This window comes from Arvicanthis niloticus, chromosome 6 (assembly GCF_011762505.2).
Source record: "Arvicanthis niloticus isolate mArvNil1 chromosome 6, mArvNil1.pat.X, whole genome shotgun sequence".
Classification (NCBI taxonomy): domain Eukaryota; kingdom Metazoa; phylum Chordata; class Mammalia; order Rodentia; family Muridae; genus Arvicanthis; species Arvicanthis niloticus.
The window spans coordinates 66,114,314-66,140,761 of NC_047663.1; the positions used below are offsets into that span (position 1 = coordinate 66,114,314).

Below are 26,448 nucleotides of genomic sequence, written 5' to 3' on the forward strand. Positions count from 1 at the left end.
ACACAGATACACTACAAGTTCAGAATTGTGCGTGGGACCTTAGAAAGAGCCCTGCTCTAGATGAAGTGCCAGTTGTCCCTCCCATCTTCTTAGAGCAGACTGCAGGTCTGCTGGTGGGACCCTGCCCTGAGATGGAGACAGGAAGGCATTTTCTCAGAGGCACACAAATGGGTACCCCTTAGCAAGTGTGTAATAAATAGTTTGGCTCTCATCATTAAAATGATCAGTATAGACTGCAAACGTGGCTCAGATGCGAACTGCTTGCCTGGTTTGTCTGAAGGCCTGGGTCCTGTCCCCAGATCTGTATAAAAACAGATGTGGTGGTGTACACATCTGTAATCCCAGCACTCAAGAGGTAGAGGCAGGTGGCTCAAAAGTTCCAGGTGATTCTTAGCTATCTAATGAATTACAGGCCACTTTGAGCTACAGGAAAACCTGTCACAAAAAAAAAAAAAAAAAAAAAAAAAAAAAAAAGTTCATTGCATTGTTGTTGTTGTTTCCTTTACTGTGATTGGGTAATTAGAAAAAAAAAAAAAAAAAAAAGCTTATGGCTCCCTCCCCAAATCCCTCCTTCCTTTCCTCCTCCCCCTGGGTTTCTTTAAGCAAGAGGAGGCGGGGCGTCCATGCAGGTGGGCGTGGTCTCATTCCAGCCCGGCCAGAGCAAGCTCTCCTGGCCAGATCTACTGGGACCAACTTGTACCTGCACACACACCTCCTTGATTGCCCACTCCCTGCCTTGAGCTTGCCCTTTCTGAAGCCATCATGTCTGTGACCAAGAGTGCTGGGAGCCCGCAGGTAGCCACCACTGTCAAGCTGGACCTTGAGAGCGCCAAGAAAGTGCAAAGCCAGGATCCCAGTCCAGTGAATGGGAGCTCTTCAGAGTCACCAAAGAAGACCAAGGGCATAACGTGAGTGCAGCTTCCTTTCACCCCTTGTCTGCTTCCATCAGCTTCCAGTCTGGATCTCGAGGTGGGCGTGTCTGATCTAAACCCCCTGTGCAGCCAGGAACACCAAAGAGGAAAAAGTACATCCAGGGTCTGTGTCAAACAGGACATTCTAGCTAGGGGCATGATTAGAATCTGAAAATTCCTGAGAGGGAAACTGAGACCCAACAGCTTTAAGCCACATGCTAAGATTTATTGGCAGGACAGGGGCTAGAATATAGCACTTTTGTTAAAGTCAGTTTGGGGCTCTCAGTGTCTAGGAGGGAGGCAGAACTTAGAGGGAAGCTGGGATCAGAATGCAAACCACAGTGGCCTCAGCAGCCAACAAGCAAGCCTCTCCCTGTAGCAAGCCTGGGCCCTGCTGCTGCTGGGGCTGCAATGGTACTACTCAAAGAACAGCATGTGGAAGATCCAAATGTCTTCTATTTCCTGGAAGATGGATTCTGGAGAAAGGGACATTCACAAAGGTTTTTAGAACATGACAAGCTGTAGAGCTCCAACACCCTCCTCCTCATCATCATCTTCTTCCTTCTCTTCCTCCTCCTCCTTATTTGACTTCACGAGTACAGCAGTCTGGCCAGCTCAGGCTTGTGCTCTAAGGGGCAGTTTGACGTCATCAAAGTAGTAAAGAATGTACTTAACAGAGGACCAGAAGGTCTGGGTTCAGGTGAAAGCCCTGTCCTCTCCTCTGAAGCAAGTTTCCTCATATGTAAAGCAGGGAGGAACAAATATGACCTAGTACATTAAAGGACACAGAGAGAGAGAGAGAGAGAGAGAGAGAGAGAGAGAGAGAGAGACAGAGACAGAGACAGAGACAGAGACAGAGACACAGAGAAGGGGATGTGTGGCAGCGAAGGAGAAGGTTTGGTCCCTCTTCACACTGCGTACAAGACACTGCAGGGATGGGCTCAATGGTGGCTGGCAGTATGTCATGGCTCCTGGGTCTGGTCCTGGGCCTTCTAAATGCTACAGGTTACTAGAGTGAGCTGCTCAGTCCCCTGGACCACTCACAGCTGAACAGGGTATTCTTCAACTTTGAGAGAACCATCTGACTCTTGTGTCCTGTGTCCTAGATGGTTGAGGTGGCGATTTCAACTACTTAAAAATCAAAAGAATAAACCAAGAGCCAGAGAGGACCTTGTGGGCCTTGGAGACAAGGCATCCAGGCTGGGAAAGGAGGCAGCAAGTGGAGTCTGGACTTCTGGGTTCAGTTCCCACTTACCAGCTGGAGAAAGTGACAGAGTCTAGAAATGATGGCTTGCTCCTCCCAGGATGACTGTACCTTCTATGTGAGCATGAACAACCCCCCTCCCCCCCCACACACACTCACCCCAAGCATAGTACTTGTGTACTCTTGGCTGCTTAAAAAACACCTGTGATGGTGGCTCTGGGTCACCAAAGGACCCAGGCCTCCTGGCTCCTGGTCCAATTTTTTGCATGGCTTGACACACTTCGAGCTGGCTGAACAGCTACAAGCTAATTCTGATTTCCTAAGTCCTTTAGTTAGAAATTTCCTAAGTGACCCGTTGACCCCTTCCCAGTTGCAAAACAAGCCCATTGCTGGGGGCTGGGGGTGTAGTTTTCTGTCAGCAATGTTGACACCCACAGGGAGAGAGACAGGCACGCAGGACTCTCCACCCTCCCCCCCCCCATCCAATTGTTCTTTAACTCCCACCAATCCATGGGCAGGTCTTCCAATGCCAGAGGACTTGGGGGTTAACTAGAGACCGGGAGTTGAGTGAGCTCTTTCAAAATAGCATTATTCTCAACAGTTGCAGAGGCACTGTGGAGCCAAACATATGCCCCCACAAAATGACAGAGCCAGAGAACTAGCAGCCTTGGGTTGTAATCCTGGGTTTGTCTGATTCCAAAATCCAGGCTCCTGCCAGACTCCTGTCCCCTGCTTTCAGACAATTTCTTGGCTGCAAAGGTTTTTTGGGGAAATTTCTAAATCTTCTGGGGGTTTAGATAAAAGCTTAGTACTGTGTTTCACAAAGTTGGAATACAGAAGCATCTAGAAGAGAGCTGGGAGATTTGAGATTCACTGGGAGAGAAAGTCCCAACTTGAAATTGTTCTCTCCTTAATGACCTTGTCCTTTGGATCAACTTCACATCTGTCTTAAATAAATAGTGAATTGAGGCTGGGAATATAGCTTAGTTGGTAGAGTGCCTGTCTAGATGGCACAAGGCCCTGGGTTTTATCCCTAGCACTGCATAAACTGGGCATGGTGACATACCCATAGTCTCAACACTGGGGGTATGGAAGTGGGACAATCAGAAGTTCAAGGTACATAGTGAGTTTGGGGCTAGCATGTACTATAAGAGACCCTGAGAACAATAAGAGAGAAGTGGGGGAAAGAGAGAGAAGAAATGGTGAGTGTTGAGGGCATTCATTGCTCAGGGCCAAAGCTCTTGCCTAGCATGTGCAAGGCCCCGAGTGTGACCCTGAACATCTTAAGTAAACAGTAACAGAAAGAGTGGTAGTCCTTTGCATTAATTTGGGTTTTATTGGGTTAGGGGTCATGCCATTCCCCAGACTTAATGTCCTGGGCTAAGAAGAAAAGAAAGAAAGATCTCTCTGGAGACCAATCCCCAGATGACCGACGACGTCACCTGACCTATTGCTGACAAGTCACAGGGGCTTGACTCCAGTCTGCCTTTTCCCCTATTCTTGGAGTGCAGTCCTGTCTCTGCCACAACTCAGGAAGTCAAACTGGTCTCTGGGCCTCAGTTTCCTCTGTGATGACTTAGGGCTGCCCCTCCCCCTCCTTTGTCCTGGGTCTGACTCCCTGGGTACTGCAGAAGAATGGAGCTATGAAACAGCTTGGCTTCCAGCCCCGACTTCCCAGTGCACTCATGGGCAAATTATCTAACTACTTTTGTGCCTCTATTTCCCATCTGCACACCAAACCCATATCATTGCCTACTTTACTATCCTGCCAAGATGACGATGAAGATGAGATGTTAACAACTCAGCACGGGGTCTCATACAGTTAGTGCTTCGAGGCATAGACAGGGCACACGTTGCTAACGCTAGAACAATTCTGGATATCTTGGGATGGGTGGTCACCTTCCAGGAGACCTACGGGTGCCAAAGCAAGGATACAGGAAAATCGAGATGGCCGTGAAGTTACCTGCCCAGTTTAATTGAGGTGCTGGTATGCCATGAGGGAATGGCTCTCACGGCTGGCTGGGTTCTCTCCCATCTCTACTGACATGTCCTCATACCGACTTCCTTTCCTGTAGAGGGTTCCAGACGTTGGTTCATTTGGTCAAAGGCAACATGGGCACAGGGATCCTGGGACTCCCCCTGGCTGTGAAGAATGCAGGCATCCTGGTAAGAGGCGTGGCTCAGTGGGGGCATTATGAAGAGCTGTGGGATGAGGAAGAAGACATAATGGTTTAAAATACCCTGGGGGTTGGGTAGAGGATAACTGACCCAGACTTAGAATCCAAACAATCAAGCCTGGGTCTGAGTTCTGCCTCAGCTCGACCACGGGCACTAGGAGTCAACACTTTTTATCCACTCTCAGGCCTCAGCTCCCTCCTTTTGTAGAATGTAAGGGTTGGAGGAGGGCCAGTTACTCAGTCTACCTTAACAGATCCTAGGTGTCCTTGGGGACACCTAGCAGAGACCACCAATGGGACATGTGGTCAGGACTTTGAGTCTCCTACCCCATCACAAACGTCACCGTGGCTGCTATGTGTACTTGTTGGATATTACTTGAGATAATTTTTGGAAAGAATAGCCAAGTGTCTTTCAACTCAGTTTTCTACAAAGTTCTTTCAGGGCTAGCAAATGGCTCATGAGATATAGGCACTGGCCACCAAGTCCAATGACCTGACAAGCTGGAGATCTGACCCCTGCTCCCAAACAGAGAGAGAGAGAGAGAGAGAGAGAGAGAGAGAGAGAGAGAGAGATCTTTGGGTCCTCAGCAGTATCTGTTCCCCTAAATCGTCTTCTCTCCCACTTACTCCTGTCTGTCCTGCCTGCAGATGGGCCCACTCAGCTTGCTGGTGATGGGCCTTATCGCCTGCCACTGTATGCACATCCTAGTCAGATGTGCCCAGCGCTTCTGTCACAGGTGAGGAACGTCCCTTTCGTGGGTCTCGAGGACATCCCCCAAACCCATTAGAAGAGCTTCCTTCTTCAGGGACCCCATGATAGCCAAGAAAAAGAGCTTCAGGAATGGCAGACCTCAGGGGAAGCCTGCACACACAGCTGCTTACATGACCTCAATCAGGCCCTTGAGCTTGTCTGGTCAGCCTGCCTGTGTAGTGGGTGTAAATTCCTCTTGCCCATCCCTGCCTCGAAGAGTTGTCCCCAGTTCAGTGAGAGCCATAGGTCTAGGCACCACTACACCCATGCCAGGCGTGCGCTATTACTCATGCAGTGTGGTAACTGCTGGAACCACAGGTGAGAACCAAGCCCTGTGGAATTACAGCCTCAATTAGAACCTGGCTGTGCTGGCTCCATGTTTTTTCCACCTTCTATCTGTGTGGCCTTGGACTGGATCTCCTGACCATGAGTTGTGGAGTTCCCTAAGTGGATGTGTTAGGAGTGGAGGAAGCCCTGGGCGGGTGTGTATTTTTGCCATGAGCACAGCCATGTCAAGAATCCCAATGCCCCCAAAGCCTTTCCATCAGAGAGATGGCAGAGCCTTCCTCTGCTCCTAGGGTGTATGTGGACAGTGTGTGCAGCAACTATCAGCCACAGCTTCCTCTCTGGGATGACTGCAGCCTGAGGCTGCTGCCTACAGAGACCTCCTACCCCTGTTAGGTAGACCTGCCTCCTGGTTCAGCTGCGCCTTCCTCCTCAAGTCAGATGTATGGGGACTGGGCTGCTGCAGTTGATACCCAACTCCAGAGCAAGCACAACCCCACTGGATCCCAGTTTTCCTGAATGTGTGTCTTTTTCCTTTCTTCATTCCCTCATTACCCCAGTTAGGTAAATCCCTAGAGGGTTGCGGAGCATGGCAGGAAGTGTGTGCATGTGTGCATGTATGTACACACATGCCACAACACACTGTGGAGGTCAGGGGGCAGCCTCAGCTGACCGTCCTGACCGTCTACCTGGTTTGAAGTCTCTTGTTCACTCTGTATGCCAGGGATACAACAAGATGCCAGGGATGTGGGAAGTCTCCTGTTTCCGCCTTCCATCTTGATATAATAGTGCATGAATTTCAGACCGGTGCCACTGGCTTTTAAAGCCAGTTCTGGGATTTGAACTCAGGTTCTCAGGTTTACACGGCATCTCCCCAGCTTGGCCCCTTGACTCTTTAAAAACATAATTTTAGGTTCATCGGTCTCTTTAAATACCGTATGTGTTTTATCCAACAGACTCAACAAACCTTTCATGGACTATGGGGACACAGTGATGCATGGATTGGCTTCCAGTCCCAACGCCTGGCTGCAAAGCCACGCCCACTGGGGGAGGTACTTTATGCTTGCTTTGTTCACAGCGGCTTAAGTTATGGAGAAAACAATACCATCGGAGAAGGTCTTCTTCCCTGACAAAGTGACTCAGACGTCAAGACTGTTTACTGGGAAGCAGGTCACTACCCACATCACCTATCCAGTTCTCACGTATCTCTGGTGACAAATGTTCATTTACCATACACTCTTGGGAAACCACACTTACCCTGCAAACATCACAGGGAAAGAGACAGCAAGGCTTTGCTCTTGCATTACCCATGGTCCACTGGGAAAGACAGCCTAGCGCTCGATTACGCAATACCCACTGGGATACACTTGAAAGAGGTTCTGGCTACTACCAATTGGATAGAGGAGTGTCGGGGCCAAGGGTAGAGGGATGTGTCAAGCCAGGGTAGCCACGCTGGACCGACTGAGATAGGTTCTGCAGAAAGTAACCTGAAGGATGAGTTACTTAGGAACCTCGAAGGCGGGGTCTGACGGATCCTTCAGGAACTGGGCAGAGCTGAGGGATTGGTGCAGCTGTGTGATAGGTTCATGCTACAGAAAGACCAAGCAGCATGAAGACAGAGTCAAGGTGGGGAGACTGAGAAAGGAACTAGGTGCTCAGGCACATTTAAACACTCAAACAATCTTTAATTGTTTGTTATGTACTTATTTGTTTGGGGGAGGGGCTCAGAACACCCACGGGAGTCTGTTCTCTCCTCCTACCACGTGGGTCCCAAAGATGGAACTCAGGTCATTAGGTTTGGCAGCAAGCCCTGTTATTTGCTGAGCCATCTCACTGGCCCACACTGTGGATTTTAGACCATCTCTACCATTTTGTTATTTTCTTTTTTTAAAAAAAATATTTATTTTTATAACTTTTAGTTATGTGTGTTGGGGGTGAGTTGTGTGCCTGAGAGTACAAATGCCTCCAAATCCCAGAAACACTGGAGCCCGTGGAGATTACCAGGTGGTTGTGCAGTAGGAGCTGGGAACCAAGCTCTGGTCCTCTGCAAAAGCCATGCATGCTCTTAACCACTGGATCATCTCTCCAGCCCCTCTCTGAAGACCAGCAGAAAGCCAAGACAAGAGAGTTTTTAATCAGGGAAATAAGCACCGTTGCGTTCTTGAAAGGTTGATTTAGCTTCTGGGAGGGGACAGATTATAAGGGAGCACAGGGCAGACGTTGCAGCCAGGGAAGCCTCAGTATAGGCAATGTCCATTCTGGTGGTGATGTCGTCAGGGGAATGGAGGAAATTGTCTTGGTAAGACATCGACTGAAAGAGAAGGCAAGTGTTGGGGCTGGGGAGACAGCTCAGTGGGTAAAGGGCTTGCCACATGAGCATGGTCATGTGACCCGAGACTGTGACCCAGAGTTCAGATCCCTATAACTGGTGCAGAAGCCAGGCAGGTATGATGACCGGCCTGGAATCCCAGTACTTGGGAAACAGAGATAGGATCCCTGCAGGGAGCTGGCTAACTAGATCATCAGAAGCACTGAGTTCTGGTACAGCAAGAGACCTTACTTCAATAAAATAAAGTGGAGAGTGATGGAGGACACCTGACATCAACCTCTGGCCTCTGCTTTCTCTCTCTCTTTCTCTCTCTCTCTCTCTCTCTCTCTCACACACACACACACACACGCACACAGTGAACACATACACACAGTAAACATACATACATATGCACACTGTGAGCATACACATACACATAGTGAATATGCACACATACAGTGAGCACTCATATGCCAGGGAACACACAAAAGCCAAAAGGGAGGAGGGACAGGAGGGAGGAAGGGAGGAGGGAGGGAGAGAGAGAGAAAGAGAGAGAGAGAGAGAGAGAGAGAGAGAACTTTAATTACTTCCTGCCATTGTATTCACCCTTGTCTCTACTGTCTTTCTGTGTCTTCCAATATGGTCCTAAAAACCCTTCTTCTTTTTGAGCCTTCCCTACCCAGAGACCATCTCAGCAGCTGCAGGGACAATCATTTCTTCTTTTACTCTTGGCCGTTGGCTGTCCCCAGCTTCCTTCCCTATTCTCTATCAGATCCACTGCTGGTCTCTGTGTCTATCAAGTGGTGTTCAAGTGCGGGGTTAGTGTTTGTGAGGGTTTCGACACCACAACTAGCACTCAATTGTGAGAAAGATGCAGTAAAGAAGCTGCCAACATCGCTGCTCCATGATACGCTTGAGATGAAGTTTTGTTATTGTACATAGAAGAGAGAGAGAGAGAGAGAGAGAGAGAGAGAGAGAGAGAGAGAAGCTAGAAGCATTTGGAAGAGTCCAGAGCAGAGAGAAAGAAATAGTGAAAATAGCCAGAGATAATTAATAGAATGAGCATGTGAGAATAGCAAGATCCGAGAATAGTGAGGATAGTTGGGTCATAAACACGATGAGTAGCTGGGCGGGGCTTGGGGGGTCAGGGTAGAGGAAGACATAAGAAAGGCTGGGATGGGAGCCTGCATTTTGAAAACTTAGCAGGTGCTTGTGATACTGAGAGAGCCCAGAAGCCAGCATGCACTTGATATGCAACCCCCGGTGTGTGTCAGTGGAGAGCCCTAAGTCTCTTCTGCCAGTGGAATCAGTTTCATATGCCCCTGAATGCTGGATTTTATCTAACCACTCGAAATTCTGTAGTCCATCTTGAGCACATTTCTAGATAGATGGACTGTCTTTTGGAGTGTGGGGAACTAGAGTTTCTCCGGATCTGCCAGTTAGGACCTCTGCCCTTTCCTCTTCTTGATCTGCCTCCTCAAGTTTTCGTACATTGGCACAACTCAGCATCCCAGCTGCTGGGACACAGTTGTGTCCTGTCCAGCATTCAGCTTCAGATAGCAAATGAATGTGTCCTGTCCCCCTCTCCGCAGGCCCATGGTCCAAGTCAAAACCAGGTGCATTACATAAGATTATCTACCCCCTACCCAGGGGTCCATGGTCAGGGTCTGTGCATTCCAGCTCCATAGCACTTTGAACTTGCTGTCATCCTCCTGCCATAGTGACCACAGCTTCATGCAGGTGACTTCCCTCTCGATCATTATGGAGATTATCTATTGTCACCCTCTCTGGCTAAGTCTTGTTCCATCAGTGAACCCTGCTCTAGGAAGGCATCGAAACCCACCTGTTCTACACCACTGCTTCCTCATTCCTCCCCCTCCACCATCTCTCCTATCTTCCCTTTTCTTCCTCCTCTTCTCTCTCTTCCTCCATCTCCTCTTCTATCTTCCTCCTTCTCCTCCCCCCTCTTTTCTCCTTTTCCAATGGTGCTTTTTCTCATGCACTGTTTTTTTCCACTTTCGTATGTATGCATGGTGTGCATCCTTTCACATCTGTAGGAGTACCTGCAGTATCCGTGTATGCTCACGCATGTGAAGGCCTGAGGTTGATGTCTGGAATCATCCTCCCTCACTCTTCCACCTTACTCATTGGGGGCAAGGTCTCTCGGTGGAATCGAGAGCATGCTGATGTGGCTAATTTCATTAGCTCTCTTGCTGTGGAGATCCCATCTCCATCTTCCAAGGTTGTAAGTCCTGGAAGAACAGCATACCTACTGACATTTGTGTGGATTCCTGGGATTTGGACTGCACTTTGACTACGGAGCCATCTCTCCAGCCCATAGTGGTCTGTCTAAGAATGTTCTTTTTTCTGTCTCTATAATTCATTAATATTCTCTCCTCCTCCTCCTCCTCCTCCTCCTCCTCCTCCTCCTCCTCCTCCTCCTCCTCCTCCTCCTCTTCTTCTTCTTCTTCTTCTTCTTCTTCAGATTTATTTATTTAATGTATATGAGTGCACTGTAGCTGTCTTCAGACACACCAGAAGAGGGCATCAGATCCCATTAGAGATGGTTGTGAGCCACCATGTGGTTGCTGGGAATTGAACTCAGGACCTCTGGAAGAGCAGTCAGTGCTCTTAACAACTGAGCCATTTCTCCAGCCCTTCCCTCCAACTCCTCCTCCTCCTCTTCTTCCTCCTCCACCACCTCTTCTTCTTCTTCCTCCTCCTCTTCTTCTCTTTCTCCCTCCCTCTCTCCATCCCTCCTTCTCTCCCTTATTTTCTCCCCTTTAGGATTAAAGATCACCATATTAAGTAAGTAAGGGCAGATTAAGGATAAATTATTAAGACTTTTCTCACCAGCCAACCTTTGCTGTGGATACGTTTTGAGTGCATATTTATACAAAACAGTAGGTTTCATTATAACACTCTTACTGAACCTAAAACTCACTGATTTGGCTACAGGCTCCAGGGATACTTCTGTCTCCACTTTCCCAGCTCTGGAAGGACAAGTGCGCACCACCATGCCTGACGTTTTACATGTGTGCTAAGAATCTGAATGCAGGTCCTCGTGCTTTGGAGCAAGCATGCAATTGCAGCATCTCTTCAGCCCCTGTGACGCTAATTTCTTCCCATCTACAAACCAGTCTCTTATAACCTACCAGAGCAAGAGGTTCTGTGTTATCTGTGCATCCTCAATACCTAATGAAGTGTCTGACACATGCTAGGAAAAATGTTTTCTGAGTTCCAGGCAGCTAATAATCATTACGTGCTTGCTGTCGGTCACAGTGAGAGGCGGGGTTGAAGAATGACAGAAAGCTAGATGGGGCACAGCCTCCCAGGCCTGGGAACTTGACCACGTAGCCAGCTGTGAGTGTGCAAAGGCTGTTTCCAACCAGCTGCTGTTACCTCCCTCCTCTCTGTCCTCTCGATTGTAGTAGAAGGATGGAGGTGTTGGTGCAGGGCTACCATCCTTTGGGGACAAAGGGCAGACTGGCTAAAAATGGATCAGAAAAGTCAGCTTCTTTTATAGCAAGCTTCTCTCCCCTCCCCCTTCCTCCAGGCATGTTGTGAGCTTCTTCCTCATCGTCACCCAGCTGGGTTTCTGCTGTGTGTACATTGTGTTTCTGGCGGACAATTTAAAACAGGTACGCAGACAAGGCAGGGTGGGAGGACACAGAAGGAAGCTTCTGTTGTTTACTTACCACCTCACTTCATCTGAGTCCTCAAAAATTCATCATGGGAAGGGAAAGCCTGCTATCAGGGAGCTTGGCCTCCCTCACCCTCCATGTCCCTACAGAATTCTGAGCCTGTGTGTGTGTGTGTGTGCATGTGCGTGTGTGTGTGTGTATGTGTGTGTGATCATGCCATCTTATTATCTCAGGTGTTTTATTATAACAATGGAGGGCTGACTATAGTAATCGATTCAGTTTGAAGCAGTCTATCACTAGGAGTGATCATAGTGTGATCTGTATTCTATTGACAAATATTTTCTGAATATTTTCACTGCTTCCTCTTCTTTTTCTCCTCTTCCTCCTCTTCTTCTTCCCCTTTGTCTTCTTGAGATAGGGTCTCCTGTATCTCTGGCTGGTCTCAAACTTATTATATAGCCAAAGATGATCTTGACTTCCTGACTCCTGTACCCCAACCCACCAAGTGTTGGTATTTCAGATGTGTCAACCATGCCAGGTTTGTGCAATGATAGAAATCAAACCCAGAATTCCATGCATGCCCAGCAAGCTCTCTGCTAGCTCAGCCACATCCCTAGCCAAGGATATTGTTATTTGTATTATCTTTATCTTATCATTTTGGGTTTGTTTTGTTTTGTTGTTTGAGGCGGGGTTTTAAGTAGCCCAAACTGGCCTCAAACTCACTATGTAGCAGAGGACAATCTTGAACTTCAGATCTTCCTGCCTCTACCTCCCAAGTGCTGGAGTTACAGTGTTCCCCCAATCCAGATTCATTGTTTCTCACTGTGACCAGTTGCGGGGACACACATCTCTGTGTAATTCCTCTGTTTGCTGAGTAAGCGTGCTGAGACAAAGAGTGTAATTGCAAAACTCAGAGCGCTCATCTGAGGCTCTTCAGAAAGCAAGCTGCTCTCTGCAAACCCTGATTTATGGTTTGTTGCTCATGGCCTGCATTTTTATCAGCTGTTTATTAAGGCAAGCACTGTCTTGAGGGGCTTACGAACTAAGCAGGAGGGTTCTAAAACTCAGTGGGCAAAGTTCCATGTGACGTCCGGGAGGCAGCACGGGTGTTAAGAATGCACACTGTGGTCCAGAAGCATCATTGTGAAGACCCCAGGGGAGTACAAGGCTGCTTTGGGGAGCCACATGTGGGCTGGATATGCTCAGGCAGCTTGCACAGTGCAGTCACCAAACCAGGGAAATGGACCACGTAAAAACTTCCAGGCATGAACATGTGGGATTGGCCCATGAGAGCAATTTTTCTAGTTATACAAGACAGCAGTGGCCACAGCGAGAAGTAGCCCTGACCACAGCACAGAGACCCTCTGTGCAGGTCTGTGAGTGCCTGGCTAGTTATCCGCGGATGTTTCATACTGTAGGGAGAAATCATTTTAAAACGAACAAAATAGCAATGGTGTGAGAGCAGGGAGGTAACTCAGTTGTAGACTGGCATTCCTAAAACTCTGGGTTCAACTCCCAGCACTATACAAACTGGGAAAGTAGAAGCAGGAGGATCACAAGTTCAAGGTCATCCTCAGCCACATAGTAAGTTTGAGCCCAACCTGGGCTACATGATGCCTTGCCTCAAAAATACAAAAGCAAAAGTCAAGCTCTGTGTGCCAAGCCCCAGGGTTCCATCCTGGCAACACTCACATAAGTAGAGAAAAATCCCAAAGATAAAACTTGTATTTATAGATCCATGATATGTGTTAAGTCAAAATAAGATTTTAAAGAATGGATATTGTGATTGCCATCATACAAAAGAAAAGAAAGCATAACTGGAGCTGGAGAGATGCTCAGCGCTTGAGAGCACTTGTTGCTCCTGCGGAGGACCTAGGTTCTAGTCCCACCGCCCACATGACAGCTCACAGCTGTCTTTAATTCCAGTCCCTGGGGCCTGACTTCTGACCTCAGCAGGCACCAGACATACACACGGTACACAAACACACAAGTAGGCAAAACATCATACACACAAAATGACAAAGTAAATAATCTAATATTTTTATTTTTAGAAAGAGATGACAACTCTCTAGGCCAGTTACGTTGCAATAACTGATGGAACTAAGGGGTTATGGGTGAAAGAAAGGGACTCTGGGAAATATTTAGGCAGAAAATAGGTGTATTGGAAAGATCAAAGCTGACTTATAAAATGGAAGAGAACACTAAAAGGTGGGTCTCAGAAAAGTCCAGAGCAGATCAGTGTGTGTTTGTGTGTGTGTGTGTGTGTGTGTGTGTGTGTGTGTGTGTGTACTTCTGTGTGTAAACACTAGAGTGAGTGAGTCACCCCTTGGGACCTCACTGTCATGGTCACTTTCACCATTTTTAGTTGGTCTTTGTGTCACTTGGCTTGAATTTTCATCTGTCTTTCTGATCACAGAGCCTGACTCTGTGAATAGCCAGCCCTCCAACTCTATAATCTTCCATTTCCCCAAGGCTGCATTTAGCAGCAAAAAAGAATTCACTATGAATAATCAATCCAGAAAAATGGGTGCTGGGGAGCCAAGGCAGCAAACCCCACTATCAGTGCAGTTACACGTCATGATATTCGCTGTGTTGGTGGCCTCTTTTGAGGCAGTCTGGTGAAGAAGATTTAGGATAAGACATTTCATGGGCTGGAGAGATGGCTTTTTTAGCCAAGCCTGATGACCTGAGTTCGAGCCCCAGGGCCCACAGAGTGGAAGAAGAGAACCAACTCCTGTACTGACTTCCTCATGTGTGTCCCGCAAGCACATACGCACACACAAACACATACATGTTTTTGTGTATGCATATGTAATTTAAATGTCTTTAAAAATTAAAACCAAAAAGAAGTTTTTAAGTACCCCATACTTGCTCGAGCTCCCTGGACTCTTTGTAAGAGAGTTTGGTTCTGGGGAAAGCACTGAGTCTACTGTGTGCCCAGATTTTTTTTTTCCTCCTCGTCTTTTCCCATTCCTTCCTCAGGTAGTAGAAGCTGTTAACAGTACAACCATCAGCTGCCATGAGAACGAGACAGTAGTTCTGACGCCCACCATGGACTCTCGACTCTACATGCTCGCCTTCCTGCCCGTTCTGGGGCTTCTGGTATTCATCAGGAACCTCCGTGTCCTCACCATCTTCTCCCTGTTGGCCAACATCAGCATGCTGGTCAGCCTGGTCATCATTGCCCAGTACATCATCCAGGTTGGTGCACACCACCCACTGACTTCCCAGGAGACAGGACCCTCGTATCCATAATAGACACCAGGGGCCAAGTCCTAAGATGGGTAGGTTGGACCCATCTCACTGTAACATTCCCTCTTTGTACCGTTTCCTCTTTTGAGCTATCTCCTTCCTGCCGTGTCTCCAAATGACAGCTTTTAATACCAAATTCAGCTCTTAAAAAAGCTGTGTTTGTGAAGTTGGGGAGGCAACTCCATTAGTAAACTGTTTTCCAGTACCTGTGCTGTGGTACATACTTGCAATTCTAGCACTGGGGTGGCAAAGCTGGACTGAGCAGAGCAGAGACAGGAGGGTCCCTGCCAGTCTAGCCAAATTGATGGGATCTGGTTTAGTGAGAGATCCTAACTCAAAAAATAAAGCAGAAAGGGACCAATAAAGACACTTGAATTGACCTCTGGCCTCCACATGCACCCAAACATGTTCACGTACACCTGTACACACATATACACACACACATATGCACATGCACACAAGGACTTCTAACACTCATGCCCACTATGTTCTTGGGTGCTGCTAGGTGGCTTGAGCCTGTGCTACCACTATATATATATATATATATATATATATATATATATATATATATATGTATATATACATATATATACATATATATGTGTGTGTGTATATATATATATGTATATATGTGTGTGTGTGTATATATATGTATATGTATATATATGTATATATATATTGTTCTTTTAGAGACTTCTGGTAAACCTGCTCCTTTCATGAGAGACTGATCCTTGGTGCTTTAACAATACCTGCATGTTCCTGTCCTCTCTCTGGCTCTTTGGAACTGTGCGATAGTCAAGTCAATACTTATCAGTTTTACTTCCTTCTAAAGGCTTGCTGAACTTTTTAGCATTTCCATTTTCTCAAATCCAGTTCTCCTCTCAGAGTCCCTCCTGCTCAGAGGAGCTCAAGCGTGCCCACAGAGTGACAATCTTATATATTTTTTTCTCCCCTCTAGGGAATTCCAGACCCCAGCCAATTGCCACTGGTAGCAAGCTGGAAGACCTACCCACTCTTCTTTGGAACAGCCATTTTTTCATTCGAAAGCATCGGTGTGGTAAGGTTTGAATGAAGGCGGCCTTTCCCGGGACCTGTCGACCGGCCTCTGGGAAAGAGCTGTGAGCTCAGACTTTCTGTGTGCTCTTGGCCATTGGGTCGAGCCTGTGGGAATCACACATGGGATAAAAGCAACCTCTGCTCTCCTTTGGATGACTTGTCACAAGCAAACAAAAAGTAGGTTACATCAGAGGCAATCAAGAGGTTATTTTGTCTCAGTGTGTCTATTCAATGTGTATCTTCCCAACAATATGAGGTTCCTAACCTTTGTATAATCAAGACTAGTGGTTGTACATAATTCAAGTGAAAAGAATTCATAAAAGATATAGGTGAGAGTTTGGGGGTGTTGTTTGGTTTTGGTTTTATTGTGGTGATTTATTTGTTGTTTGTTTGTTTGTTTGGGGGAAGGGATTGGGGTTTTTTGCTTGTTTTTTTTTTGGTTGTTTTTTTGTTTTGTTTTGTTTTTTTAAAACAGAGTTTCTCTGGCTGTCATGGAATTCACTATGTACACCAGGCTAGCCTTGAACCCAGAGATCTGCCTGCCCCTGCCTCTCTCTCCCAACTACTGGGACTAAAGGTGTATGCTACCACTGACTGGCAAGGTGATTTAAACAAAAAAAAAAAAGCTGTACATTTATTAATTTTTAATAGTGTGTGTGTGTGTGTGTGTGTGTGTGTGTGTGTGTGTGTGTGTGTGTGAAGGTGTGCCTGTGGAGATCAGGAGTCAGTTCTCTCCTTCGCCTTCCTGAGGTAGACTCTTCGGCTGTTTGACTGCTCTTAGGCCCTCAGACTAGCTTGCCATGAGCTTTCTGTCAATTCTCCTGATTCTGTCTCTCACCTCACCTTAGGAGTGCCAGGATTACAAATCTGTGTCACCACATCCAGCTCGTGTGGGCAAGTGCTTGCCCTGCTGAGCCATCTGGGTGGCCTTCCTTTAAACTGTTTAGTTGGCATTTGCATGTATTCTTTGGTGAAGATATTCAGATCTTGTGTGTGTGTGTGTGTGTGTGTGTGTGTGTGTGTGTGTGTGTGTGTGTGTGTGTGTGATGGTTTTGATATGTTTCCCTCACCAGCCTTGTAGTTATGGCAATCATCTTGCCTCTACCTCCCCAAGCTGGGTGTGTGCCACCATGCCCAGCCTGTACAAAATTTTCACTAGTACTTATCTGAGTTCGACAGCTTCTAGCCAATCTCCCTTTAATTATCCTCTGGGCAAAAAGCCTGGCTTTTGTCTTCCTATGCTTCTTGTGACTTCCATGTGTTTCTCAATGGCTTAAACACACATACATACACACACACACACCACAATGGTGGGGGGATGAAATAAGTATCAGCTGTTTTCCCCAGGACAGGTTTGGTGGGTGCACAACCTGCACAGCCTCATAGAGCCAATCTTTAAAAGCATTGCACCTTCCACATTCTGCCTACGCCATCTCTGAATTCTTAATTTTTGCACAAGGGCACTACATCCTGACTTTGCACAAGGCACCATAAGTTGTGAAGTCAATCCCAAATCCCACTCACTCTTGCGATACCCCACGGGTCTCTGGTTGGCTCTCAGCTACTTCAGAGGTCTGCAGAATCTCTGTGTCACTAGCACACCAGACTGTGGCTCTGTGGCTGGGACTTGCCTTTGGGGATGTGGCCTGGCAGAGACAGAGAAACAGGAAAATAGGGTTCCTGTCACACTCTCTGTCCTTCAAGGGTTCCTCTTCACATCTCTTGCTAAAAATGAAAAGATGTTCCATGGACCAGTTTCCATCAACCAGTGAATCATTCCAGAGTTTGGGCCTCCCTTGAGTTTAAGCTCTTAGAGACAGGAAGAAAAACATCCTGACACTCAACATGATAACGTTTACTTCACCTTGCACAAAAATCAACCCAAGGCCCAGCAAAGGTGGCTTGCTTCCAAGCCTGATGACCTAAAGTCAATCCCTGGGACCCACACGGCAGAAAAGAGAAAACCAACTCCCACTAGTTTGTCCTTTGACCTCTGCACACACATTAAAAAAGAATGTAATTTTGAGAATCTTGTTTTAAAAATCAACTCAAATGGATCAAAGACATTAATGGAAGACTCGAAACTCTAAAACTTCCAAAAGAGAATGTTGGGGAGCAGGGAAGAGTCAAGCACAGTGGGGGATCCAGGAAATGATTCCCTGGATAGGACTCCAAAGGCCCAGAGGACAAAAGTAAAGCGACAAATGGGGTTACATCTAACTAAAGAACATCTGGACAGTGAAGGAAAAGCATAGGAGAAATGGCCTTCAGAACAGGAGACACAGGATCACCTGACAGGGCTGAGACCACGGTGTATAAGGAACCCAACAAACAACAGCAAAGTAATTCAGCTGCAAAATGGGTGAAGTACCCCAGTGGAGACTTCTTTGAGACGAACTACAAACAGCCAACAAATACATGAAAATAGATGGTTCTGCAGTTAGGAGTTTGGTTCCCCTTCCCAGGCTGGCTGCTCTTGTGGAGAACCAAGGTTATCAGGTTGTAACTCCAGCTCCAGGAGATCTACCGCCCTCTTCTGGCCTCCATGGGCACTGCAATGTATGTTAGAATCTCCTTAAAATGTATTTATTTTTAGTCTATGTGTATGAGTGTTTTGCCTGTGTGTATATATGTACACTACCTGTGTGTCTGGTGCCTGAAGAAGCCAGAAGAGCGTGCTGAATCACCTGGAGCTGGAGTTACAGTGGTTGAGAGCTGCCTGATGTGAGTGGTGGGAACTGAATCAGGGTCCTCTACAAGAGCAGCCATCAGGACTCTTAACTGCTGAGCCATCTCTCCAGCTCCAGAATTTTCTTCTTTTTAAAGGCTGTATAATATTCCATTTCATGGATGTACCACATCTTGTTTGCCCATTTTATGATGAAGGACGTTTGTCTGCTTCCCACCTTTTGATCATGAATGATATTGACATGAACAAGAGCACACAAATGCCTTTTTAAGTCCCTTCTTTTGATTCATTTGGGCACATTCCAGAGGCAGCAAGGCTTCCTCTTCTTTATGCTCCTGGTTGTTACTGTTATTGCCGTTGTTGTTGTTGTTATCCTCCTCCTTACAGTGGGATGCTCCTGCAGGTCCTGCCTCTGGAAAACAAGATGAAGGATGCACGCCGCTTCCCAACCATTCTGTCTTTGGGGATGTCCATCATCACCACCCTGTACATTGCCATTGGGGCTCTGGGCTACCTGCGGTTTGGAGACGACATCAAAGCCAGCATCACTCTTAACCTGCCCAACTGCTGGTACCTTCATGGCTCTTGGGTGGTAGGGATTGAGAGATGTGTAGAACTGTATAGCTCTCTTCCTCTCCCAGTCAGAGCAGGGAGACCAGGCATAGAGACACTCCTACTGGGAGAGATGGAGCCACCATTGGCCCATTGGACTACAGAGATTCCATCAAGAGCTGCTTCCAGGCTGAGTCAGGTCTAGGTATCTCAGTGCAAAGGGGACATAACTAAGAGGAAAGGATAGAAACAAGAATCCCTGGTCACCTAGGGGAGAGCACAGGAGTTCTGGAGAAGGAAAGGAGGCTTCTATCTGTGGGTTGAACCCTTTGGTTCCCCTTTCCAGGCTCTGCTGCTGCTGGGGTGGGTCCCCTAACCCAGGGGAGCTAGCATTGAAAATGTGAAACAGGGCTGTGAGATGGTTCAGCGGGTAGGGGAATTTGACACACAAGTGTGAGTACTTTTAGTCTGATCCCCCACACAAAGCCAGGCATGCGCCTGCAATCCTAACACAGGGAAGGTAGAGACGGAGTACCCCTGAGGTTCAATGTCCAGCCAGTCAGGCTGAATTAGTGAGTTCCAATTCAGTGAGAGGCCTTGTCTCAGAGTAACTGAGGGAGACACTGACATCAACCTATGTCCTCTACATGCATGTGGAATACACATGAACATGCTCACATACAACATATACACATATGCATACATGCAACACATGTATGCACACATGCACCCACACATAATACAGGCACATGCACATGCATGTACAACACATGCACACACATGCATGCACACATACACGCATGTACACATGCACATATACATACATCACATGCATAGGCACACATGCATGCACATACACATGCATACACACATGTGCAAAGCATGTGCATGCATGCACATGCATGTACATACACACATGTGCACATGCACCTATATATACATCACACACATAGACACACTCACATGCATGCACATGCCACATGCATGCAACACACATGCCTGCACATGCACTCACATACACACAAGCATGTACACACACACACACACGTTCAGCTCACTTGAAACCTCACCCTTCGTGTGGGCCCTCAGCTTCACACACACTCATGACCCTGTTCCTCCTTTCATCCTCTCACACAACTCCACTGGTACTGTCTTTCCCTCTCCATTATCAGGGACTCCGCAGTCCTCTCAACTAAGGGGAACATGTGTTGAGGGCTCCTGATATAGGACTTAAGGGGCACCTACAATTTCTATGCACTCCAGTCACACAGGACTTTAGATCCCCACTTAGGACCCTGGCCTCTTATGAGGCAAGGGTTCCTGGGAGAAGTATGTAGCCTCGACGCCACTGCTCTGAGAAGCACCAGAGTGCTCTGTGAAGACACACACACAGGTGTGTGCCTGTGTGTATGCATGCGTGTGTACCACGTGTGCACATGCTCAGGACTGCTTGCTTCTTTCCTACACGGCCCTTCCCTCCGCTGCCATTGTATCCCTGATGCTTCTCTCACCTCCACAACGGTGAGACTCCTCTGCACTCAGAGAAGGCCCCACACCCTTATTTTCAGATAAAGAAACAAAGACCCAAGAGACTGTCCCAAATTCAAAGGCTGCTGTCCCCAGGAGGCCAGGCATGGAAATGTTGAGCCATGGAGAATGTGTGTGTGTCTTGCAGGCTGTACCAGTCAGTCAAGCTCCTGTATGTCATTGGCATCCTGTGTACCTATGCCCTGCAGTTCTATGTCCCCGCAGAAATCATCATCCCCCTTGCTGTCTCCCAGGTGTCAAAGCGCTGGGCATTGCCCGTGGACCTGTCCATCCGGCTCGCCATGGTCTGCCTCACATGTGAGTAGAACAGTGGCTGGGAGTTTCTGGACCATTTCTGGGGGAGACAGGAGAGAGAGAGAGACAGAGAGGCAGAGACAGTCAAAGACAGACAGAGATAGACAAAGACAGACAGAGACAATGTGTGTGTGTGTGTGTGTGTGTGTGTGTGTCTATGTTCACTCATTGTATGTCTGTGTGTGTGTGTGTCTATGTTCACTCATATATGTGCATCTATGTAGAGGCCAGAGTACAACTTAGGTGACATTCTTCAGGCACCACTGCCTTCTTTCTTTTTAATATGGTCTCTCATTGGCCTAGAACTCAGCAGTTAGGCTAGGCTACCTCCAGAGATCAGCCTGTCTCTGCCTTCCCAATGCTGGGGTTACAAGTGTCCCCCACCATTCCTCGTTCTTTCTAAGTTCTAGAGATCAAACTCAGGTCGTTGTGCTTGCAAGGTAGACACTTGGCCATCTCCCAACCTCTACTTAGACCATTCTTATATGTTCCCTGATTGGAAAAGTATACTGATGCCCAGCCCAAGGACAGATTCATTGATATCTAGTATATTAAATAATAATTATATATGCAGAGAGTGTGGGGGGCACTGTGGTAAATGTGTCCTAGGCTGTATTTCTTAGTATTTTATTCAGCCTTCATGAGAATGCTCAGGAAGCAGGCCACTGCCAAATAACTGACCAGTGAGTATTGGGAGCTGGGGGCGTCAGTCAGGTGGTAGAGCATTCCCTGGCATGCATGAAGCCCTTGTTTCAATCTGCAGTACCTCAGAGATAGAGTATGGTGGTGCATCCCAACACACAGGAGGACTAGAAGTTCAGGGTCATTCTTGGCTACAGAGCAAGTTTGAAGCCAGCCTGAGCTACACGAGGCACTATCTCAATAGCAGCGGCGGCAGCGGCAGTAACAAAGAGCTGATGAGATGGCTCGGTTCATAAGGACACTTGCTGCCAAGCCTTACAATCCAAGTTCAGTCAGCAGAACCTGCATGGTAGGAGAGTTTCGGCTCCTAAATGTTGCCCTCAGACTTCTACACATGTGCTGAGACACATACTCCATACACATATGCTCAATAAATAAATGTAATTAAACTTTAAGAAAATAATGATGGGCTGGAGAGATGGCTCAGCGGTTAAGAGCACTGACTGCTCTTCCAGAGGTCCTGAGTTCAATTCCCGGCAACCACATGGTGGCTCACAACCATCTGTCATGAGAACCGATGCACTCTTCTGGTGTGTCTGAAGACAGCTACAGTGTACTCATATAAGTAAAATAAATAAATCTTTAAAAAAAGAAAGAAAGAAAGAAAGAAAGAAAATAATGATAATGAAGAAAAATAAGCAGGATTGGAACCCAAGCTACCAAAGTCCAGAGCCAGCACCCTTCATGTCCAAGGCTGAAATTGAAGGTGGGGGAGCCAGGGAAAATGCTCAGGCAACAGGTGCTGTCTGTCCCTCGTGATTTTGTATATATTTAGTCCAACATTATAAACAAGCCCCCCGTACCCCCCACCACTGTTTAACCCTAATTAAATTCTGCCTGTAATTTAGACATGAAGGTAAGGAGAGAACCTGTTGAAAAGAAGGACCGGGTGGGGGGAGGGGCGGGAGACAGTGGGAGGGACACAGTCAACATACAATATATACCCACAGGAAATTGTCAAAGGTTGAAAAAATGAAAATACAGACAAAAGTCATTTGATGGAGAGAACATTCAGAACATGCATACATGTATGATATAATAATAGCAAAAGATCATGCAAAGCTATTGGTATTTAAACAGTGGTTAGGTAAAAAGCATGATGTAAACCTGTTTTGCTGACTAAGTGGGGCATTCTGGAAGCACAGCCTCTCTAATCTCCATCTGCAAGGCCAGCTGCAAGGAAGCTAGCCCTTGTCACTGGAATTAAGGAACCATGTGAAACTCCCATTCCCTTTGGGTATAGGGGATTGTGGGTTCTGCTGGGACTCCATGCATATGAAGCAAGGCCAGCTTCCTTCATTACCTGGTTATATAGAGCTATCCCTTTGACTCTCCTGGCTGTAGCTCACAAATGAGCACTGGTTTTTCTTAATAATCTCTCCATCTCCAGAACCCCAAGCACCAAACCTAGGTGGGTAGAGAACCCTCCCAACAACACAACAACATGAACACATAGTGTTTTGGGGAACCCCGTCTCCCAGATGACCACAGTTTACAGCCAATTGAAAGTCTTTATTCCAGCCAACTGGGACTATACTCAGGTATTTGGGGACTCAAGTGTAGCCCCGAACATTTAAAGAAAGTGGCTTTAAAGGCAAAATCTACATCCTGGTGTCTCTATCAGCAGCTGAAGTGTGTGTTGAGGGTCGGGGAAGGGCAGGGGGTTGCACAAACAGGCAGTATAACAGACGCTGAGAGAAATCAGCTGGGACATCTTGGCCTCAGGTTTCTAGAATACAGTTGAGTGATTTTTTTCATGGGCTTTACCATCAAAGAGATCAAATTCTAGTTAAACCTGAAATGGCCTCAGCAAAAATACAAGATGGAGGAAATCTCTGCACCGCCTTGCCCCGTCACAGCAGACCTAACCAACAGGACCAACCAACCACTAATGAGCTCTCCTGGAGGGTGCTGTTGTGCTGGGAGCTCTCTGCTTTTCCTTTTCTTTCTTTTTACCTTTTTACATGTGTTTGTCCGTTTGTTTGTTGTTCTTGTGTGCATGTTGACACACGTGTATAGGTCAGAAGACAACTTGCAGGAGTCGGTTCTCTTTTACCATGTGTGTCTGGGGATCAAAGTCAAGTCAACAGACGGAGCAGCAACTGCCTTTACCCACTGAGCCATCTCCCATTTGTTTTTTTACAGTTGTTGTTTTGTTTTTATGGGGTTTCAGTATGTACCCCTGGCTAGCCCAGAACTTACTATGTAGACCAGGCTGGCAGATTGGAATTCAGAGACTGATCTGCCTCTGCCTCCCAAGTGCTAGGACTAAAGGCATGCAGCACCTTGCCCTTTATTCATTCATTCATTCATTCATTCATTCATTCATTTCCTTTGTATACAGTCTCATATAGAACAGGTTAGCCTCAAACTAAACTATGTAGTTAAAGAAAACCTTGAGCTCCGGATCCTCCAGGCTTCACCTCCAAGATGCTGGGGTTATAGGTGTGTGTCGCCATGCCCAGTTTTCATGGTGCCAGGGATAGAATCAGGGCTTCACATATTCTGGGCAGGCATTCTACCAACTGATCTACATCCTCAGCCCTCAATTTTTATTTGCAAAGCATTTCTGAGGGAGGTTTTTGTTTCTCTTAAAGATGACTTCAATAACAGCCTTTTTTTTAAAAAAAAAAAAAAAAAGATTTATTTTTTATTTATATGAATATGAGGTGTCTTCAGACACATACTAGAAGAGTGCATGGAATCACATTACAGATGGTTCTAAGCCACCATGTGGTTGCTGGGAGTTGAACTCAGGAACTCTGATAGAGCAGTCAGAGCTCTTAACCACTGGACCATCTCTCCAGCCCTCAATAATAGCCTTTATAAAGCAAATCTGGGATTCTCCATCTGTCTCCTTTCATCACCCACAGGCATGCTGGCCATCCTCATCCCCCGCCTGGACCTGGTCCTCTCCCTGGTAGGCTCTGTGAGCAGCAGCGCCCTGGCCCTCATCATCCCGCCCCTGCTGGAGGTGACCACCTACTACGGAGAGGGCATGAGCCCCCTGACCATTGTCAAGGACGCCCTCATCAGCATCCTGGGCTTTGTGGGCTTCGTGGTGGGGACCTACCAGGCCCTGGATGAGCTGATCGAGTCCGGGAACTCTCTCCCCCCGTCCAACTCCACCATATTTATTCAGTGACAGAGCCTCTCCTCGCCCACGGTGACTTATGTTGTCTATGTATCTTTTCATTTCGCCTTTTCTCTGGTCCAAGGCACGGAAAAATAGGTGTGGCGTATCCCTAGCACCGTGTGTGAGTGCGCAAAGGAGATGGGGGCCATCTACAGCACATACAAGGTGTAGATAGATGGTCATTAAAAACAAAAAATGTCGCTCGTTCTCTAGTTTTCCACACTGTGGAGACCTCGCCTGTGGAAGCCGCCATCTTGTTTTCCTCATTTACCTGCTAATTTCATACCTTGAGTGGAGCTATGCAAAAAGCAGCCACTAGGCGGCAGCAAGCGCCAGCTTTTGGCAGAAGCGCCAGCTTTTTGGCAGAAGGCTTTTGGCAGAAGGTCTCTGCTCGCTCAAGCTTTGGTCATTTCCTTTTCCTGACCATGATGGAGAACTTTGTGCTCACATCAGCATCAAGATGAAGGGGGCTAGGACCAGTCACAATGCTCAGGTAAAATGTCACCGTCTATGTTACAGATAACTGTGTTGAACTTTCTAAACCACTAAGTTTTAGCCCAACTCAGAAATCCAGCAGTGAACAAGAAAAAAGCAGGGTCAAGCCTATGAGCCAGGGACAGCAGACAGAGACATCATTTGAGTAGTTCTTTTACTCCTGATTTCTTGCAATGAACATCCTCTGTTACCTATTGGGCACCAAACATAATACAGGGTTCTTATATAATAGTTTGGGTAAAGGTGTTATAAAAACAAGTGCTAATATAACATTGCAGCTTCATATACCAAACAGTGGTGGAGTCTACAGATTGTCTCTTGAGTCTTGACTTTATAACTTGCCATGGTCAACAGTAAAAGTGTTATAAATGGAAATTTGATGATGGCTTCTACCCTGAGACTGCCTTCTCTTTCTGCTTTGTGGAGCTGATTTTTCTTTAAAGTGTGTGTGTGTGTGTGTGTGTGTGTGTGTGTGTGTGTGTGTGTGTGTGCAGGTATGCCAAATATGTGAGTGTGATGCCTCTGAAATCCAGAAGAGAATGTTAGACCCCCTGGAGCTGGAGTTACAGGCAGGTGTAAAATTCTTAAGTCCTCAGCAAGCACTATTATCCACTGGAATCTCTCCAACCCCCCTTTCTGCTTTACGGATCTGAGAACTTGAAGTGAAATGGAATGTGGAATCCTGCCTGGTCTCCTGGAGGATAGGGGAATAGAAATGGCTCATCCTGATTGAATGCCATACCAAGATCAACCAGCCTGTTTCTAGACATGTGTGTGAAGCCATTTGGACAACGTCCGCAGTAAAGTTGACCAGATCATAAGAAGTGTGGATGTAGCTCAATGACAGGGTATGTGCTTGAGCTACCTGAGACTCTGGGTCTCATCCCCAGCACCGTGTGTGTGTGTGTGTGTGTGTGTGTGTGTGTGTGTGTGTGTGTGTGTGTGCGCGCGTGCGCACCAAGATGTTGGGGCCAAAATGAGAACTGTGAGCTGGTGCAGATGAGCCAGAGTGAGAGCAGAATATGCATGTGGTATCCATCCCTTTGGTGCGCAGTTTCATACACCATAGGTTCTGGTGATGGGTTTGAAGCTCCAGTCTATGCTGCGGGAGGAAGGCATTTTGAGCAGCCCTATCATGTGACAGACAGTCAAGAAGCAGTCAACACGTTCAGTTCTCCCTCTTTTCATTTAGCTCAGGACCCCAGCACACTAGAATGATGCCGTCCATGTCAATTACCTTCTAGAAGCCCTCACAAGCCTGCACACAGGCTTGTCTCCTGAGCGGTTCTAGATTCTGTTCAGTTGACAGTTAACTGTGCCACTGGGAAAGAGGTCAGCTTAGCAAGTGACACCTGCCTGATTGAACCAGCTCCTGTGTGTCACCCACCCTTCCATATGTGTGTGACATTCAGAATATGTAAAGGGGACATGTGTGGGGACCATT

At 47.1% G+C, this 26,448-nt stretch overlaps 1 protein-coding gene across 1 annotated transcript; it reads left to right on the top strand.

Moving 5' to 3' along the window:
- The first annotated feature begins 557 nt into the window (after nt 1–557).
- Nucleotides 558–25,396, top strand: Slc36a2 (solute carrier family 36 member 2). The gene is made up of 10 exons (XM_034506173.2): nt 558–908; nt 4,191–4,281; nt 4,941–5,029; nt 6,285–6,380; nt 11,193–11,277; nt 14,263–14,481; nt 15,491–15,589; nt 18,681–18,847; nt 20,505–20,674; nt 24,247–25,396. Exons 1-10 carry the CDS (start codon nt 763–765, stop codon nt 24,516–24,518), a joined length of 1,434 nt encoding a protein of 477 aa, XP_034362064.1. The 5' UTR covers nt 558–762; the 3' UTR covers nt 24,519–25,396.
- Nucleotides 25,397–26,448: the final 1,052 nt, after the last annotated feature.